Consider the following 18739-nt stretch of genomic DNA (forward strand, 5'->3'; position numbering starts at 1 on the left):
TACTTTTAGCTGGATAAATATCGCTGAATTGCTGGATAAAGATAACCAGGAAAATTTAGCCAGTTATCTTACCTACTCAACAGACTTTTCTATATTGACCTCTTAGCTATTAACAATTGCAGATGTAACGATGAATAAACAATATCATGAAATGGGTGCCTAATGTCATTTTGGAAGAAGGGTGAACATGATTGGTAAATACTTTCAGCCTAAAGACCACATTCTCTAGATGCTCAGTGATTTGGCTCTTAGGAGTCAGTGTTAGAGATTCAGAGTCACACTGATAACTGGGATGACTCTACTTCCAGCAAGCTAAGGCTGTGACTTGCTGTGACTATTCCCCGTCAGACGGTCACAAAGTTGAAACCTTCCGCCTATTCTCGCCAAAAGCGACAGGAAGAAAGGGGAGCGTGATGAAGGGTCTTAAACTGCGGTCCAGGTAGTGTGGCGCACTGGCACCACCTACGGCTGATGTTGTCCATAGCAGTGAGTGAGGCGGAGTCCTGACTAGAAAGAGATGGGAATAAGGAGGAACCCGGGCTTCAAAGGTCCAAGGTCTGCATTCTCTTCTCCGTCCCATTCCCCCACCTAAAAAAACAAAAATGCATTAGAACAAGGGTCCCAAACTCCAGTCCTTGAGGACCACAAAACGATCAGGTTTTCCAGGACTTCCACAATGAAGATGCATGAGATATGTCTACATGCCTTGCCTCCACCGTCTGCAGATACAGCTCATGCATCTTCATTGTGGAAATCCCAAGGAGCAGACTGGTCTGTGGCCCTCAAAGGCCGGATCTGGGGACCCCTGCATTAGAGAGTTACAACATCGATGCCTCCCATGTGTCTCTAGGTACATGAACCACCAACGCTAATCCTGCCACCATTTACATAAAATGAAAACCAAAGTGCTGCAAAGAATTTGTGGCTCAGACCAGTATCTGTAGGAGTGAAAAAGGCTCTGTCGGGTCTTGAACTGTGTGATCCCTGCCTCCTGAGCCACCGCATGAGGATGGGCAAAGCCAAATCGTGCAAGGGAAGGAGTCTGGTACTGGGCTTGATGTAGGGACCAGGGGCCATGCTCCCAGCAACTAGAAGGCTGCTTGGCTGCGCTGAATGAAACTCGGAAGAGGAAATCCTTGACCCTCTCCACCCCCCCGAAGTAAGCTGCAATGATGTGATTAATACGTTAGATCTCTTTATGCAAATGTGGAAGGAAACCTGGATATTCTGACCTTAGACTGTAACCCTTTATGAGGACCGTGACCTGTTTCTACCTTGAAGTATTTGAACTTATTTCTAGGGACTGTGGGCTCCATGAAAGCGTATAGTTCTGGTCCGAAACCCTGAAGGTGAAGATAACCTGTGCACTGCTTCTGTAAACCCCACCATTTAGAATAAATCGCGTGCTGAATCCAGAAGAGGACTGTACTTTAAGTAATTCAGGCTAGGAGCTTGACGATATCTCAGACGGATTGCAATGCAATTAAGAATTCTTACTGATACTTCCTGTGAACAAGTACGGAGCCTCAATCCATCGCAGGTCAGCAACGCATGGCCACCGTGCTCACTGCATGGCAGTTTGTATCCATTGTCCTACTGCCATCAACCAGGGTTCGACAGGAATTTCTGGGAATCTTACGGATGAAAATGAGGACCGCTTTCTTCTGTACGTGCAGTCTTGCAAGATGTGATGCACAATATTTACACAACAGATGTGGGCAAATCACAGCCCGCGAGCCACATCCCAGCCTGTCAGAAACTTCTGTTTGGCCCAAGATAGATTCCGTCCCACGGCAGCACCTGGAAGTGACATCCACAGGCTGCAAATGATGTCACTGTCACAGGCTGGCTGTAAACGTCTCCTGGAATTTGGAAGGGGGACACCCCTCTTCCTCTTTATGCACCCAGAACTCTGGGGGGATTACCTGGATCCCCCATCTTCAATGGCCCCTCATCCGGGCATAAAAATGCGTCCACCTCAGTCTAGAACCTGCATCTTGAAAGACAAATGGATCTGAAACTCAGGTAGAACGAGCATTTCAAACTCACTGGAGGTAAATATACATATAAAATATACATATAAAAAGTTAAGCCTCATCCCAGTTCAGGCAGGGAAAAGACACTGCAGCTTTCACCATTAAAACGGAAGAGTAAAACCCACTTGTTTTCAGCTCAGAAGCTGAATTCGGTCTCTTGGGGCAATCTATGGATATCGGCCCTGCACCTGACTGATGGGCAAGATGCACGCTGAGTATCTGCTGGACGGTGAAGTGAACCAAGTTCTCAGGCCTGTCAAAGCGGCTCTTAGGACGACGAGGAAGGATGTATGAAAAGTTTATATATTTTAACGTTTTGCAAAAAAATAGAAATCCGACCTGTTTTACATTTTCAGGAAGGCTTTTGCTCTAGGTTTTGTTTCTAAAAATAAAAAGGTTCCTCACAATTGAAATGCAGCAAAAAACCTTTCCTCTCACCTCTCATTCATAGGCACTTGTTATCTAAAAAAAAAAAAGGACTTTTACCTAAAAAAAAAAAAAAATGATCTGGGAGAAGGAAAGAGAGGGGTAGAGCTCTTCAGAACGTGCAGCACTACAAGACCAGAGAGGAAGGCACAATGCTGAGCTGCTACATTAAAGACTGGACACGGGGTGTGACACAATACAGCGGCGTGCTGGAGCTGCTCGATCCACGCCAACAGAGCTGAAAAAACGCACAAAGCACTGAACAGAACTGCAGCGACTCCGCGAGGCTCTTTCTGCGAATGAAGGAGAGCCTGCTGGAACGGCTGAGGATCCTCTACCACTGTATACCTGGCGCGAGGGAACTCTGACCAGGGCATGCACATTAAGAACATAAGAAAATAAGAAATTGCCATGCTGGGTCAGACCAAGGGTCCATCAAGCCCAGCATCCTGTTTCCAACAGTGGCCAATCCAGGCCATAAGAACCTGCAAGTACCCAAACACCAAGAAGATCCCATGCTACTGATGCAATTAATAGCAGTGGCTATTCCCTAAGTAATATTGATTAATAGTCATTAATGGACTTCTCCTCCAAGAACTTATCCAAACCTTTTTTGAACCCAGCTACACTAACTGCACTAACCACATCCTCTGACAACAAATTCCAGAGCTTTATTGTGCGTTGAGTGAAAAAGAATTTTCGCCAATTAGTCTTAAATGTGCTACTTGCTAACTTCATGGAATGCTCCCTAGTCCTTCTATTATTCGAAAGTGTAAATAACAGAGTCACATCTACTCGTTCAAGACCTCTCATGATCTTAAAGATCTCTATCATATCCCCCCTCAGCCGTCTCTTTTCCAAGCTTTCCGTGCACGGCATGAGGAGACCTTCTTACATTTCCAGGCCTGGCCACAGAGGTTCTTGGCTATTGTTCTCATTCCTGCTCCCAATGTAATTTACAAACACAACTAAAATCTTACAAGATAACATACAAATTCATTAAAACTGACCAACAACAAATACTATCCATAAATCACAAAAAGAAAGAAATGTTTCTTGCATATCAAATAAAAGGGGCTGTTAGGTCTAACCAGTTCAACCAAAAGCTTGGGCAAACAGCCTTTACTTACAAACGTTTACGGAATCGGGCGAAATCGTAGGCTACGCTGATCTCTAGAGGAAGCTGATTTCCACAATTTTGGAGCAGTCACCAAAAGTATTGTGTTTCTCATTCTCGCCAGTTTTACTTCACGAGGCCCTGGTGCTGACCACAGGACAATGAAAACCATGCTGGCTTGGGGAAACTTACGGGGAACCCAGGGGAAATCCCCGATCCTTGGTGCTATGTCAGAATCTGGCATTAAGATGGATGCACAGCCAGGGAGCTGGCTTTAGATCCTTTTGGCTGGGAAAGAAGCAACGAGCACTACACCCATGAGACTGTGCTGTTTTAGTCGGACTAAGAAAAAAAAAATGCTTTTGATTACATGTTGACGTGCAATAAGCAAGCCTGGTATAGAAAGTTAATAGAAACAGCAAACTTCTGGTTTGATTTATGAAAGAATTGTTTTCACATAGGCATGAAAGAAAAGAAAATGTTTGATGCCCTAGCCCATGGAGCAGAGGTATCAAAAAGTATGCCCCAAAGCAAAAACTGTTCCAGTTCAGCACTGGTATTTTCCTCATTCAAAATACTGGGCTATGGTCAGTGGTATACCGAGAGCAATTTCTGTGCCGGAGCAAAAAAAACCAACCCAAAAACATCTTTGATACATAAGAACAAAGATTTGCCATACTGGGTCAGACCAAAGGTCCATCAAGCCCAGTAATCCTGTTTGCAACAGTAGCCAAGCCAAGTCAAGTCACAAGTTCCTGGCAGGATCCCAAGGGGTAGACAGATTCCATGCTGATTATCCCAGGGATAAGCAGTGGATTTCTGCAACTCCACCTTAATAATGATTTATGGTCTTTTCCTCCAGGAACTTGTCCAAAACTTTTTTTAAACACAGCTACACTAATAGCTTTCACCACATCCTCTGGCAATGAATTCCAGACCTTAATTATATATATGAGTAAAATAATATTTTCTCTTATTAGTTTTAAATATACAACTTAGTAACTTAATTGTGAGTCCCCTGGTCTTTGTACTTTTTGAAAGAGTAAACAACTGATTCATGTTTACTAGTTCCATTCCACTCATTACTTTATAGACCTCTATCATATCCCCCCCCCCCCCCTCAGCCATCTCTTCTCCAAGCTGAAAAGTCCTAACCTCTTCAGCCTTTCCTCATAGGGGAGCTGTTCCATCCCCTTTATCATTTGGTTGCCCTTCTCTAATTCTGCAACAAACCTAGACCAGTCATTCAAGTGACAATCCTTAGCTGGTACCATGTTCTAGGGCGTTTTCCAGAACCCTGCAGTCATAGAAACATAGAAATGACGGCAGAAGAAGACCAAACGGCCCATCCAGTCTGCCCAGCAATGGGCAGACTGGATGGGCCCTGAATCCAGCCACTAGGTGTCATCCTTAAGCAATGACCCAAAAAATATTAGTGACCTGAATTTAACTCATCCGGGATTTTTCCTGCCATGAAGACAGCAGAAAAAAGCCAAGTCAGTCAATCATATTCAGCTTCTTCTGGAATAGAAGTCCTCCCTATGCAGGGCATACAAGCAACCATGATGCTTTGAGTTGGCTCCCAAGATTTTTTTTTTAATATCGATTATTTACAAAAGCAGTTATCAAAAGCGATTTCCCCAGGTAAAAAGCATTTTGCCCAGGTTAATCTGCCACCCGAAAACTTTCCATCCTCAATGGGTTTAAAAGCCTGCACGGATCAAGGCTTTTAGTGACCTTTTCAAAACCTCTCCCATTTCGCTGTCTTCCGGGTTCCTCTATCTTTTACACCAGCCATGCTGCAAAGAAGCATCATTTTCAGGTAAAGCACAGGGCTCCCCATCTACATTGTGAAGTCAGTTTTCAAGAAAACCTCAAGACGTCACTCAAGTGTCTAAGATTTCAAGTGAAAATTCTCATCAGTTTAGGCCTGCAATTCATTTCCCTACATTTAGGAGCCTAAATAAGTGATGAAAATCAAGGCTAGATGCCTAACCTTTTTTTCCATCCCCCAATTCCCTGGCCCAAAATTTAGTTACCCAGTGAAAAAAGGATCCTAAATCTAGGCTTTCAGCCAGTCAAAAGCTTGCCATATTGGCTCAGACCAAAGGTCCATCAAGCTTAGTATCCTGTTTCCAACAGTGGCCAGTCCGGGACACAAGTACCTGGCAGGATCCCAAAAGGTCAATAGATTCCATGCTGATTATCCCAGGAATAAGCAGTGGATAATGGTCTATGGACTTTTCCTCCAGGAACTTGTCCAAACTTTTTTTAAAATGCAGCTACATTAATAGCTTTCACCACATCCTCTGGTAATGAAATCCAGAGCTAAATTATGTGTTGAGTAAAAAATTATTTTCCCTTATTAGTTTGAAATGTACAACATAGTAACTTCATTGTATGTCCCTCGGGCTTCATACTTTTTAACAGAGTTAACAACCGATTTACATTTACTCGGTCCACTCCACTCATTATTTTATAGACCTCTATCACATCTCCCTTCAGACGTCGCTTCTCAAAGCTGAAGAGTCCAAACCTCTTTAGCCTTTCTTCACAGGGGAATTGTTCCATCCCCTTTATCATTCTGGTTGCCCTTCTCTGTACCTTTTCTAATTCTCCTATATCTTTTTTGAGATGTGGTGCCCAGAACTGCACACAATACTCAAGAAGAGGTCACACCATGGAGCGATACAGAGGCATTATGATATTCTATGTTTTACTCTCCATTTCTTTTTAAAGGAGTTAATTTAGGGACGTATCTTCTTAAATGCTTAACCCTTTGAAAATCGACCCCTCTAATTTTGGGAAAAGGCTTCAATACTGTGGGGAAGGAACTGCAGTTCTCATACAGTAGGCATCCTTGTGCGATCTCATTCTGTAAAGCACAGTCTTATGTGTTTTAAGTATCTCTTGAAGTCATCTAGCCTGCAACATGAGTAGTGAGGTTCATTAAAGATCATGAAAAAGTTCCCCATATTTGCAAGAAATCCATGCGTTCACACAGGAAACAGCACAGTCTGACATGAAGCTGTCGGCACATTTCCACGGGAACCTTTTAGCAGTCTGTACTATAAGAAGAGGCCCGTCTTTACAAGAAATCAAGTTCACAACATAGAGAGCGCTGTGTTCACTGGAGTAAATCTTGCACAGCCCTAGTCCCAGCAACCATAATCTTCTACTTTGGAGAAGAAGAGACCAAGAGGTGGTACCACTGCGGTCTATAAATACTCAGGAGTCATTGTGTTTATCTCCGTTTACATTTGATAATGCAGCTCTGGCTGGGAATGAAGGAGAAAAGGAACTAGACCTGTTGTGTAATGCTTGCTGTTTTTCAAATGACTGATAATTTCCACTTACTAATAAGCTGTCTCATGCTTTATTTGATGACATATGCAAACACAAAATATGCGGGGGAAAAAAAAAATATTAAACCTGAGAAGGTCCATATTCAACCATTGTGTGGTTTGGTAAGCTAGCCAGATAAACCTATTCAGCTAGCTTAGCCTATATATTCAGCGTCATGGCCAAGCCACAGTTATCCAAAAGTTAATTGCATACATTTATCTGGCTAACTTTAGGACAGGTATACGGGCAGACTAGAGTTAATCGGATAATTTATCGAGTCAACTCAACTCCTCCCTTTTATGCCCATTCTCCTCTCATCACTTAGCCGGATAAATATTTATCTGATTAAGCGGTGGCCACTGACCATGGTCGAATATTTAAAACGCGTCACTTAGCCGGATAAGTTGGAACTTATCCGGCTAAGTGGCACTGAATACAGACCTCAAGGAATACTTCAAAATTTGATTTGATTTTAAAGAAAAACTATTTTAATCCCAGGGTGCTCAGGATACCATATTTATTATCAGATGAGGCCATGTGTGCAAACAGGACCATTGCAAAGGGTGTGCATTGCAATCAGAATTAATACCCGGGATGTCAAGCTGGGGGTGTGCGTGGAGCACCACACTGCCCTCTTAAGTAAGTCTGTGAGTCTATCAACAAGCAATACTAAAAGGGAATGAGAGTGCCAAAAGCAACCTTTGCACTTGGCGCCATTTTGTCAAGCATCTGCCCAGCATGCAACATTACTGAGCGTGTGCAGGGAAACACGGAATACTTTCATGAGCACACAAGGCATTAACATATATGGGGACGTAATACACAGCTGATTAGAAATGGCTACATATACAATCAGAGGGTAGCTGAACTCAAAAGAGAGGAGCCTTTTATAGTCTAAAAAAAAATGTGTTTGCACGCAGCTTATCTTTGTAACAAACCAATTTGTTGGCCCCCGACAGGACCATTCTACAAAAGACGAAGCTTAGAAGCACCCTCCCTGCTACATATAGCAAAATTAAATTCTGCTACGAGCAGGAGGCCAGAAAGGGAAGGATGCATAGTTATTGCTTTTCCTAAGGCAGTTCAATTTTAATTAACTGGGAACCTCCTCTTCCATCTCCTCTCCTCATTTGAACTAACTGGCTGTCACTGCAAAAATAAAAAAACCTCCTACAATATGGAAAGTGATGAAACTGGGGCACATACTAACCCAAAATTCAAACCACCACCAAACTCATATACTGGATACGGTTACAAGTCCGGGTGTGAGCAAGCCAATCATGCGAGACCTCACAGGGTCCCCACCGGACTTCTCAATCATTCACCCATTCATTTTTAACTATTTTTTTCTTTGCAAATAAAATGAAGGAATGTCATAATGCTTATTTATAGAGCAAAAGTAATTATCAGAGTGCAAACAACAAAGCAGCAGCAACCCGACATCAGCTGATGTTTCGTAGGGAGGTACTGCTTCGGGGGGGGTTTATTGACATTTAATGCTCAGCTTCCTCCAAGGTGCTCCATCGGGATGCTGGCACCTCATGCTACTCTTGTTTTGAATTTTGGGTCAGGTTGCTCTTTGTTTGCAGCACTGCAAAAATCAATACCTTTGTGACCAAGCTTGGGAGGGTTTTCATTTGTGAGGCTGGGTCGCTCCTATTTGCCAGAAAGGGGACCGTAGCTTTCAGGTTTCATTTGTCTCTGCTGAAGCTGCTTCTTGCACCTGAATTCTAATAATGCCGTAAGCTGTCCTGCGAAAGGCGGGTTAAAAATCCCCGCTAAAAAAAATAAGAGGTCCATATTCAGTCATTGGGCAGACTGCAAGATTAGCAAGATAAACTTACCCAGCTGACTTTGGAGAGATGTTCAGTTGTGCAGCCGCTCTCCCTCTTACCCTCGTCAAACCCACTTTTATTTATTGGTTTAAATTACCTAATTATGCCGAAACTATCTAGTTATGTTATACGATCTACATCTATCTATTGGTTTTCCTATCTGCTACTCTCTTCACCTAGGTCCACTTGACGCTCTAATACTCCCCTCTTGTTTGTTTTGACCCCTTGTTAATTGTAACTTTATAAATCAATTTCTCAACTTCTCTGGTTTATCCCCGTTGATCTGTAAACCGATGTGATATGTCTATGAATGTTGGTATATAAAAGTTCTAAATAAATAAATAAATACAATTTTGCCAAAGATCGAGATATCCAGCTAAAGTTTAGCCGGTTAAGTGAGGGAAATATTCAAAAGTCGACATTGAGCCAAGTAACATGCGAGTTATCCAGCTAAATGCCTCTAAATACGGACCTCTAAATTAACACTTTAAATAACCCGAGTACATACAAAGTACCTGGGCGATTTTGGGTGGACTTAACTTTACACTCATTTGTAAAGGCAGAGAGTGCCTGGGTAGCTTCCCTTGGAAAGCCGGCATAAAGTTCACCCACACACCTTGCACCTGCTGCTTTGTGTAAGAGGGTAAAAGATAGCGGACACGCACTTCTGAAGAGGTCCTGGATGGGCGCTGTTTTCCTCCCCCGAGGGAAACTTGCTCTCAGGAATGCTCCCCTGCAGTCCAACTAAACGTTTTATGATTGTTTTTTAAATATTATATTTAGACGCTGTATTTGTGCTCGTTCACTATTTTAGTTCACATCGCTTTGATGCGGTACATTGACTAGCGGTATAGCGAGATGAAACAATAACAATAATAATAATACATGTGTTAAGGAAGCCTTGCATGCTTTTAGCTATGCTGAGGACAGGGCGATCTAGTTACATTAATCTGTCTTAACACTGTTAGACTGCTTTGAGAATTGTCCTCAATGGTACTTAGCAATTTTCTAGTGATACTGGACGTAAGCAGCGCTGTAAAACAGTGATAAGTTTTCATGTATCATAAGTCCCTGCCATAAAGAGTTTACAGTCTAAGTGGGCACCTAAAGCAAAGGGAGATAAAGTGACTTGTCCAAGGTCACAAAGAGCAGCAGGTTTTTAATCCTGGTTCACAGCCCACTGCTGTAACCTCTGGGCTATGCCTCCTCTCCTGCTTAGCTCCTGGAGCAGCAATTCAAAAATGATAAGTGCATACTTCACACACTGGTCAAAGTTAATTTTAAAGACCTGGCTTTTTCCGGTAGTGCATCAGCGAATAGGGGGCATGTGACCAGTCTGTTTTTATGATTTTGAGCTTGGTTTCTTAATGCAGTGTTATTTGCTTGTAGGTTTAGTGGAGGTTTTTTTATACATCGCTTCGGGGTGGCCATTTTGGTTGGGTAGGCAATTTAGAAATGCTTTTAAAGAAAGAAAGAAAGAAAACTTTATGACAGTGTGATGTAAACTGTGACAGCCTAATCTGTGTTAACCTTCAAGGGTCCAGAAAGCACATAGGAACCCCCTACTAATGCGTACCTATATGAAGTCTCTGCATGAGGGCATTTTTGTTAAACCTAAGTGCAAGACAGGATGCTGGCTGAGGATGTCTAGATGAGATTAAAAGAGCAAACATAAACACTTCTTTTTGCGCTGTAAAAATCTTTCCAACTTCATGATTACAGACGCAGATATGCAAAAGAACAGAGAGAAGCACTAAAAAGAAAAATCTAAATTCACAATGAGCAACAATTACAATTTCCCATAATTCCCTTTAAGTACAAATCTTCTTGCACTCTTCTTCAGTTCATGTGCCGCAGCCACCCAGAGTGAAGAGGCAAAATAAGGGCCTGTGTGGCCTGTGCAGTGTTAAAGGGTCTCTTTCTCTCCTTCTAGATAAGTTCCCTCACCTACTACAAACTGACTACACAGGCAACTGGAATAGCTATGTTGTATAAGCCAATGTCCAGAAATGCCAAATGCCTATTAAAATGGACCGAAGACGGTGAAGGATCTTAAAAAAAAAATAAGAACATAAGAACATAAGAAAATGCCATACTGGGTCAGACCAAGGGTCCATCAAGCCCAGCATCCTGTTTCCAACAGTGGCCAATCCAGGCCATAAGAACCTGGCAAGTACCCAAACACTAAGTCTATTCCATGTTACCATTGCTAATGGCAGTGGCTATTCTCTAAGTGAACTTAATAGCAGGTAATGGATTTCTCCTCCAAGAACTTATCCAATCCTTTTTTAAACACAGCTATACTAACTGCACTGACCACATCCTCTGGCAACAAATTCCAGAGTTTAATTGTGCGTTGAGTAAAAAAGAACTTTCTCCGATTAGTTTTAAATGTGCCCTATTCATTCAGCCTGTTCTGAAATAATGTTTTATTGGCTCTGGCTGCGGTTACACATTGTCATGTCTAGAGAACATGCTACCACAACCTTGACAAAAATAACTTAGCCAATTTTAATCACAACAAGAGTTTCTTCTAGGATAGAAGGGGGAACGGAAAATCACAGTCAGATAAGAAAAAGTAAACCAAACTCGAATACAGGGCATGCACGCTGTCTTATTATATATAATTCCCCCCCTACACACACAAATTCATCTAGACTTTGGGCCTGAAAAAAGACTCAACAAAGGTCAAAATAAACCACTGCCCCCCACCCCACCCCTTCCACAACCCCCGAGGAAATCCTGAAATAGAAAAAAAGGACAAAGAACACTTGCAATCTACATTCCCTTTCAACAAATATTCAACTGTTTCTGCAAGGGAATTTTCTCCGATTGCTTAAGTAGTTTGGAAGCAGCCTTTCAGGGCTGTTGTTTGCCATGGAATGGGCTGAGTGGCAGCCGATCGGGTGCCAACACCTACATCTGAATAAACAAAATGAGCGGCTTGGCCAGCACACAGAGATCATGTGACAAGGGACTCATTTGGCAGAAAAAAAACAACCCAAACCAACCCATTAAGAACTATGAAAAGAAACAAACAGCTTCACGGCTGCGATGCATGCTTTGGATGCTCAACTACATCTGAATGGCGCCGAGTGATTCCCCCATCCCTCCGGTCCCTCTGCTTCAAGATTCAAGAAGCCTGCGAGGGAGAGACTCACACACAAATGCCATTAGCAAAGCCCATATCATACACTAAGAAAACATGTATATGAACTATTTCATTTTTAAGGTCAAACGCACTGAATGAGGATATTTTCAGTAGTCGCTAATTTACTGGGGCATTTTGTACATGTTTACAAAGACATTTGAACTTTCTGAAGTCCTTGGATTCAGTTCCATCTGCAAAATGCATAGTTAAGTCTCCAGAGAGAGTGAATGTTTTCAGCCTGTGTGTGCATGTCTGGAGCAAGCCCAAATATCTAATTCAAGACCACTGTTCTCCACCACAGCTCTTCTCCCTTGCACAAAGAGGAGAATTAATGAGCAGCAGAGTGACCTCCCCACCCACCCTGGGGGTCTCAGTGACAGGAGAAAGCTTACAGGCCCAGGTTAACTGCTCAAGTTTAAAACAGGGCTAAGTTGATGGCTGAGTTGACTTAAAGGCAGGAGGGGAAGGAATCATTCATGAGGACTGTCTCGTGCTAGGCAAGTGTATTTATCTCTGCGGTCTGCAACACTGCTTGCTTCTCAGAATCGGTGATTTATGACAGGAAAGGAGCTTCCACAAATCCACCAGTAGAGGAAGTGAAAGTCTACTGGGAAAGCAGAAAACCTAAACCAAAAGAATAGCCTCATGACGCTAGAATCTCTTCGCCCAAGGGTAAGTCTATCCGCCGCTGCTGCCCTACTATTCCATGACTGCTGTATAACAGATAGCACCAAGGCTCGTCAACAGCAGAACGTAGACTTTTCTCTAATGGCCATTCCGTCCCGGGTGCGTTGAGAGGTCCAAGGTATCACCAAATGCCATCCACCTCCCGAGAAGATCATTTAGAGGGTCCTTTTCAAAGCAGCCCACTACAGTCAGCAAAAAAATGTGTGCAAGCTACATCGGTTTTCAAGGCGGTCTTACAAGTCCACTTTGAAAAAGTTCCCACCAAATCAACTTGTACAGGTTGCCCCTGCTAGAATGCTGGGCACAAAGTTTCCCCGAAAATTTACGCGCAGGCTGTTGCGTAAATGCCTTTCCAACGCTGCCCCCAGGAACGCCTCCGCTCAGCCCGGCATAACTCGCTCACGAACATGACATATCAGGCGGGCTACTCTGTAAAAGGTCATAATCTTGCAGGCAAAACACTGATTCACCTGCAGAAGTCCCTTCGAAAATGACCCTCCCTTTGTAATTATTTAGATTTACTTAGTATTCCTTATTCGAATAGCATCCCAGTCCAGCTTATCATTTTGTACTTCTCAAGCCCTCTCACAGTGCTGGGTGGCCTGGCAGCACACGTCTAGTGCCTGCTGTGCATGAAAGCTTCCTGGAAGAGACAGAACAGTGTCTTTTACTATGAATTAATTACTCTTCTGAACTTGCCTACAAATCACCGGTGGATGTGGTCAATGCCTCTTAAAAGCGTTAACATGGACACTCCAAGGGGGGTTTACTTGCTGCCAGTACAAGGATGACACTGACCCTTGGAGATGGATTGAAAAATGGAACTTAATCTAGAGCTGGGGTCAATAGTGGTAGGTTCACATAGACATCAGGGAACACAAGTTCACGTAACACAGGGAACAGTTAAACGGAACTGGGGTTTTGGGGGGTTCTATAACGGCTAACGTTATCCCTCTCCGCTAGACCCTTCAAGAGGCCTGCCCCACAGTCCCCCACTCCCCTCTCATGTCCAGTCATGTAGTTCTGGGGTCCCCTCTCCTATTGGCTGGTGAACTGGTCTTCACCATGGGCTGTAGCTGCTGTTCCTAGCGAGTTAGGTTGTGTTGCCTCTTTGGTACGTCTCAGTCCTCTGCCAGCTGGTAGGGAATACTGCTTCTGGGATCTGGCTCCATGGAACGTAAGACTCACAGTCCAGCTGCACTGGAGATTTTTGTGCACTTTCCGTAACTCCCCTGCCTGGTCTTTACGTCTGTCCTCCGCTTTTCAAAGGCTAACTGACTTACACAGTACCTTTGCATAGGACATGAACAACTCTTCTATTCCAGTCTAGCCCGGGCGAAAGCTCAGCAGTGCCCTAGTCCTTTGCATCACTGATGTAACCCAACTCAGGCATCCTCTCAGGCTATCCTAGTCCCTAGTCCAGGGGTGAGCCAGAACCAGCTGATCGGCATGATTTTTGGAGACCTGCCTCCCATTATGTCCGGCCCGCCAACACTAAAACGTGACGCAGTTAGCAATGGCCTGACACTACGTGCATTAGCCCATCAATTCAGGCCTCCTCTGATAACGCTGAGGTTGGCGTTGGCGGCAGCAGCCGGAGCACTTGTCTAGAGTACGCTCCATTGATGACGTCGCTGCAGGATGGGAGGGAACAGCCGCGAGCTAATGTGCACAAAGACAAGAACCGGCATCCTTTCAGCTGTGAACAGTCAGCAGATGAAGGGAATCTGATTTTTCCGTCAGCCGTCCATCCTCATGCTCCTTAGCCCCTGCCTGTTCCTTGAAAACAACACAAACTCATGGTGGAAGGTCAGCAGGCAGTCAGATGCTGATAGTTGTACAGCCTGGACTTTCTTTTGTAACAGTGACTTGGTGAGTAATGTGCGTGAAATGTTTTGGGGTTTTTTTTGCTGCAGCTTTCTACCTCTCAGTGTCACTGTTTTTGCTTTTTGATAATAGGGCCGGATTTGTTTAAAATGCAGCATAAAATCTCTGTTGCTGCTGCTGCTCTGTACCTCGGGGTATTCTTGACGCTTTACCTGCTGACTTGCCGATATCGCAGTGCACTGGGGTGTACGATCCCCAAACTACGAACCTTCTGACGTGGCAAGTTGCCCGACCCTGATTTAACCGCCTGCAGTGATTCAGTTTGGCTCCAGCTGTAACCTGCCCCCTTGCCTGCAGTTGCTGAGCACTGACAAAACTTCATTCAAATCCTGATATGTACTTTCCAGCGAAATAGTCATTGGACAGAAGATTTGAACAGAACTATAATTACATTCCTCAGAAAACCGTCCAGGGGGCTGCAAAAGTTAACAATAATAATTGAAAAGAACGGGTGAAAGGAGTGACCCTTGTTGGACACCACACGATAAAGACCACGTCCCCCAAAAAAACAAGAAGCCATTTTAACTTTTGCTTGCCTGTCTGACAAAGAAACGGTCACTATGAAGCCCGTCTTTTCCATCCCCCGCACCCTCCTTATCTAGGCAAGCATTTCATCAAAAGTTTATGCGGGCCGTTACAAAATTACCCCAAGGTGACAGAATTGCCAACAGTTTTTAATCACAGATTCAAACTGGAATAAAAAAAAAAAATCCAGGCCCTAACTATGCTATAACCCTACGAGTTCTGTCGCTGCAGAAATCCATTGCAACACAGACAGGAGAGAAGTAATAAAAGAGCAAAATATCTTTTAACTTAAATATACCGTGCTTACCTTTTTTTTTATTTTTCAAATGGATATAGAATAGATATGAGGATATCCTTAGAAGGCGATTCCTTAAATTATTAGGCAGCAATGGCCTTAGATCAGGGTGACCAGGGTGCTTGCCCCAGGGCCATGCAGGCTCCCCGGGCATCCAGGACACTGATGGGCTTGCAGGGTCCCAGGTCTGTGGCATAATGCGGTAAGAAGTGACCCACAATTCCCATATACTCTGAGCCCCACGTGTCAGGGGGTCCCGGACCTGACAGGCACGTCATTTTAAGGTGGAGGGGCCGGCAAGTCCCACCTATCCCGGGCCCTAGGCAAGCACTGCACGGCCCTGGATGCTATGAACCTTTGTGCATTGGGATAGCTTCTGAAGAACCAAAAAGCGTGCCCTTCCCAGACTGTACAGATCCCATCTTCAGGCTACCCACATGAGGGACAATCAATAGAAAAACTCACAGTGTCTCCAATTTTGAGATCCTCGCACTTCCGGAGGCCGGGGTGTGACAAACCGTCCTGACAGGTGGCTGTGAAGGCCAGGCTGAGATCCTCAGGGTGGTCCCAGACGGTCAGCTCCACTTTAGATCGGATACTCTGAAAAACCAAAACGGTAGAGAGAGAAATAAAACAACAGAGCAAAGCACCGGAAACAGGCATTTTTTTTTTTCTCATCCTCATGGATTCAATTTACCATTTGCGCACTGTGCCCTGTTGCCAGCAGGGAAGACGACTCAACCGTTCTACTGAACTCGGAAAGTAGCATTGCTCAGTCAGGCTGGGTGTCCCACCACACGCTTTAGAAGAAAAGGCAAACAAACATTCCCCGGGATACAAACACTACCCGAAGCTCATCTGTGCCGGCTCTTTGCTCTGAGCTACGCTACTGCCCGATCCCTGACCCACCTCAGAGACCACCGTAATACATACAGGCAAAAAAGAAAGGAAACTAGGCCGGCTGCCTGATGTTAATCTGAAGCGCGTCAGTCGTGCTGCGTAAACCACTAAATCTCCTATATCTGTTCTCATACAAAGGACGTGAAGAGGAGCTCCTGTAACACAGCACAGCGACTCCTGGAAGACAAAAGATTTCCTGATCCTAAGGAGGCCTTGTATCTCCGATATCTGTCAGCCTCGAGGAAGCCTTTTAACCCCGCTCACTGCCTTCTAGTTATCGGCGAGCTGACAGGGCATCCTTTTTTAGAAGTCAAACATCCTATTATAGCCCCCGCATCATATCCTCCCTAAAATTAATTGTCTCTGATCAATCCCCCTGGTCGCCCCAGGGTTCCAGCCATTGGTTTTCTATTGGAACCACTTTATTGATTTTTTTTTTTATTTTTTTGCTGTGGACCTTCCCTCCTATGTGAGGTACTTCTCGCATATTATTATTAATATTTTGGAATCTATGAAATCCCATTCATCGCAGCTACTTTTCATGACCCTTAACTAATAAGCTTTCATACTCTTGATGCAAGTCTATCACTGCTCTCCGCTTCAACGGCAGGCGGAAAAGGGAAATTAGATTCAAACAGCAACCAACAGGGACCCTGACTTTTATTATCTGGGGAAACAAATAAGCAAGGGGGTAACTTGCTGAGGCGGCTGTTACTGCCCTTAACCAATAAGCCTGATACTTTTGATGCAACTCCAACATTGCTCTCTGCTTCAACAGCAAGAGGTAACAGGGCCCTGACTTTTACAGTGTGAGAAACTGATAAGTATGGGGGTGTCCTGCACGGCGCGGCAGATACTACCATAAGCTTGTTGGGAAGACTGGATGGACCGTTTGGTCCTTTTCTGCCCTAATTTCTCTGTTTCTATTAGTTATTGTACATGCAAACCTGGCACAGAAGGAAGCCCTTTCCGTTATGAGAAAAACTTGTACCAAGAAGCCTATGAATCCAAGAGTTCCCACTGATTATATGTGTGCCCTGGCAGTAAATGCTTTAACCAAATATTTCTTCATGTGCCAAGGCATATTTTATCAGCAGGTCATGGGCACAGCTACAGGGGCCACTATTGCCCCATATTAGCAAATTTTTAAGAAGTAGAATTTAAGAATTTTTTTTACATGACCCTTTTAAGAGTAATATTGTTCTATGGAAAAAACACATCAATGATATTCATTGTTGTTGCTGACATTATAGTGTTTAACCCCTGATGCAGGCAAATGCCAAAACATAACCATGTCGAGTCTTAACTGATCTCTTACACTGATTTGTATTTTTATTGATTTTCTAATTGTACAATAGTTATGTGTTTTTTATCCTCTAACGCAATTTTGATTTATTTAATATATTTATATGCATACATTTATTGTTTTTTTGGTTACCTCTGCTCTTTTGTCTGGTATTTATTATTCTCTGCGGTTGGCTTGCCTCTGTGTTTGTCTTTGTTGTTTTCCTTAAGCCAATGTAAAGACAAAAACCTTATCCTTAAGACATGAGTCATCACGGATCCAACAAGCTCTTAACACAGCCTACACGGGATTTGCACAGACAGTTATAGTCTCTGCAGCCAACCCAGTGGCTCAGTGGCAGCCCTTTGTGCTGCTATGCAGGCGACCCTGTCCAAGTCTGCCAGCTGCTCCTTGGGTTTTCCAGTACTTGAAATGCTATGGCCAGCAGAGGAGAGAATCCAGGCCACTGCACAAAGGTGGGACCTAGTGGCTAGACTCTGAGGTGCACACATAAGTAGTCTCTAGAGAAAGATAAGGTCTGTGGACCCTAGAAAAGGACTGTTATTGCTATGAGACAGTGGAGAGCGAGGAGGATGAGGAAAACCCCCAGGTAGCTGTGAATGAAGGCTCTTGCCACTACAGCCCAGTAGATGCCAATTCCAACTGAGCTGGAAACCCAAAGAAGCAAGCAGAAACTGCGAGGTCAAAAAAAGCATAACAACATAGTTGCCATACTGGGTCAGACTGAATGTTTCCAACAGTGGTCAATCCAGGTTACAAGTACCTGGCAAGTACCCAAACATTAAATGGATCCCATGCTACCGATGCCAGGAATAGCAATGGCAACTCCCTAAGTCAACTTGACCAATAGCAGTTTATGGCCTTCTCCTCCAGGAACTTGTCCAAACCTTTTTTGAACCCAGATCTAAGCTAAGTGCCCGGGTTTAAAAAAACCAATAACAAACCTAGTTTTCGTAACTGTTTAGATTATTACAAAACTCACGGGTAGGACATGGGGGGGAGGCTGGGTGCTGGATTAAGTTCAGGAACCTGATGCTCATTTGCCCAGGATGGCAGAGAATCGATAAGGAAGACATCACAAACTGACATGGATAAGGAGGAATATCCTGCAAGCAGTCAAGCCTCCATGGCTGGCAGCTGGGAGATGTCTTTAGCAGAGTGGACAGGAACATGGAACAATCTGCCTTGAGTGCTCTACAATCATGAAAAGACGTTGCAAGTAGCGCACA

General features: G+C 44.0%; 1 protein-coding gene across 3 annotated transcripts in view; it reads right to left on the reverse strand.

Annotated features, from left to right (window-relative positions):
* The window catches only part of ITGB5 (integrin subunit beta 5), a 171825-nt gene that overhangs the window by 67146 nt on the left and 85940 nt on the right, over positions 1-18739 (reverse strand). For all 3 annotated transcript variants that reach the window (XM_029605250.1, XM_029605249.1, XM_029605248.1), the window contains one exon: positions 15770-15904. In XM_029605250.1, coding sequence (XP_029461110.1) covers positions 15770-15904 — 135 coding nt within the window. The remainder of the gene's footprint in view (positions 1-15769; positions 15905-18739) is intronic.

This window comes from Rhinatrema bivittatum, chromosome 6 (genome assembly GCF_901001135.1).
Source record: "Rhinatrema bivittatum chromosome 6, aRhiBiv1.1, whole genome shotgun sequence".
In the NCBI taxonomy this organism is placed as follows: Eukaryota; Metazoa; Chordata; class Amphibia; order Gymnophiona; family Rhinatrematidae; genus Rhinatrema; species Rhinatrema bivittatum.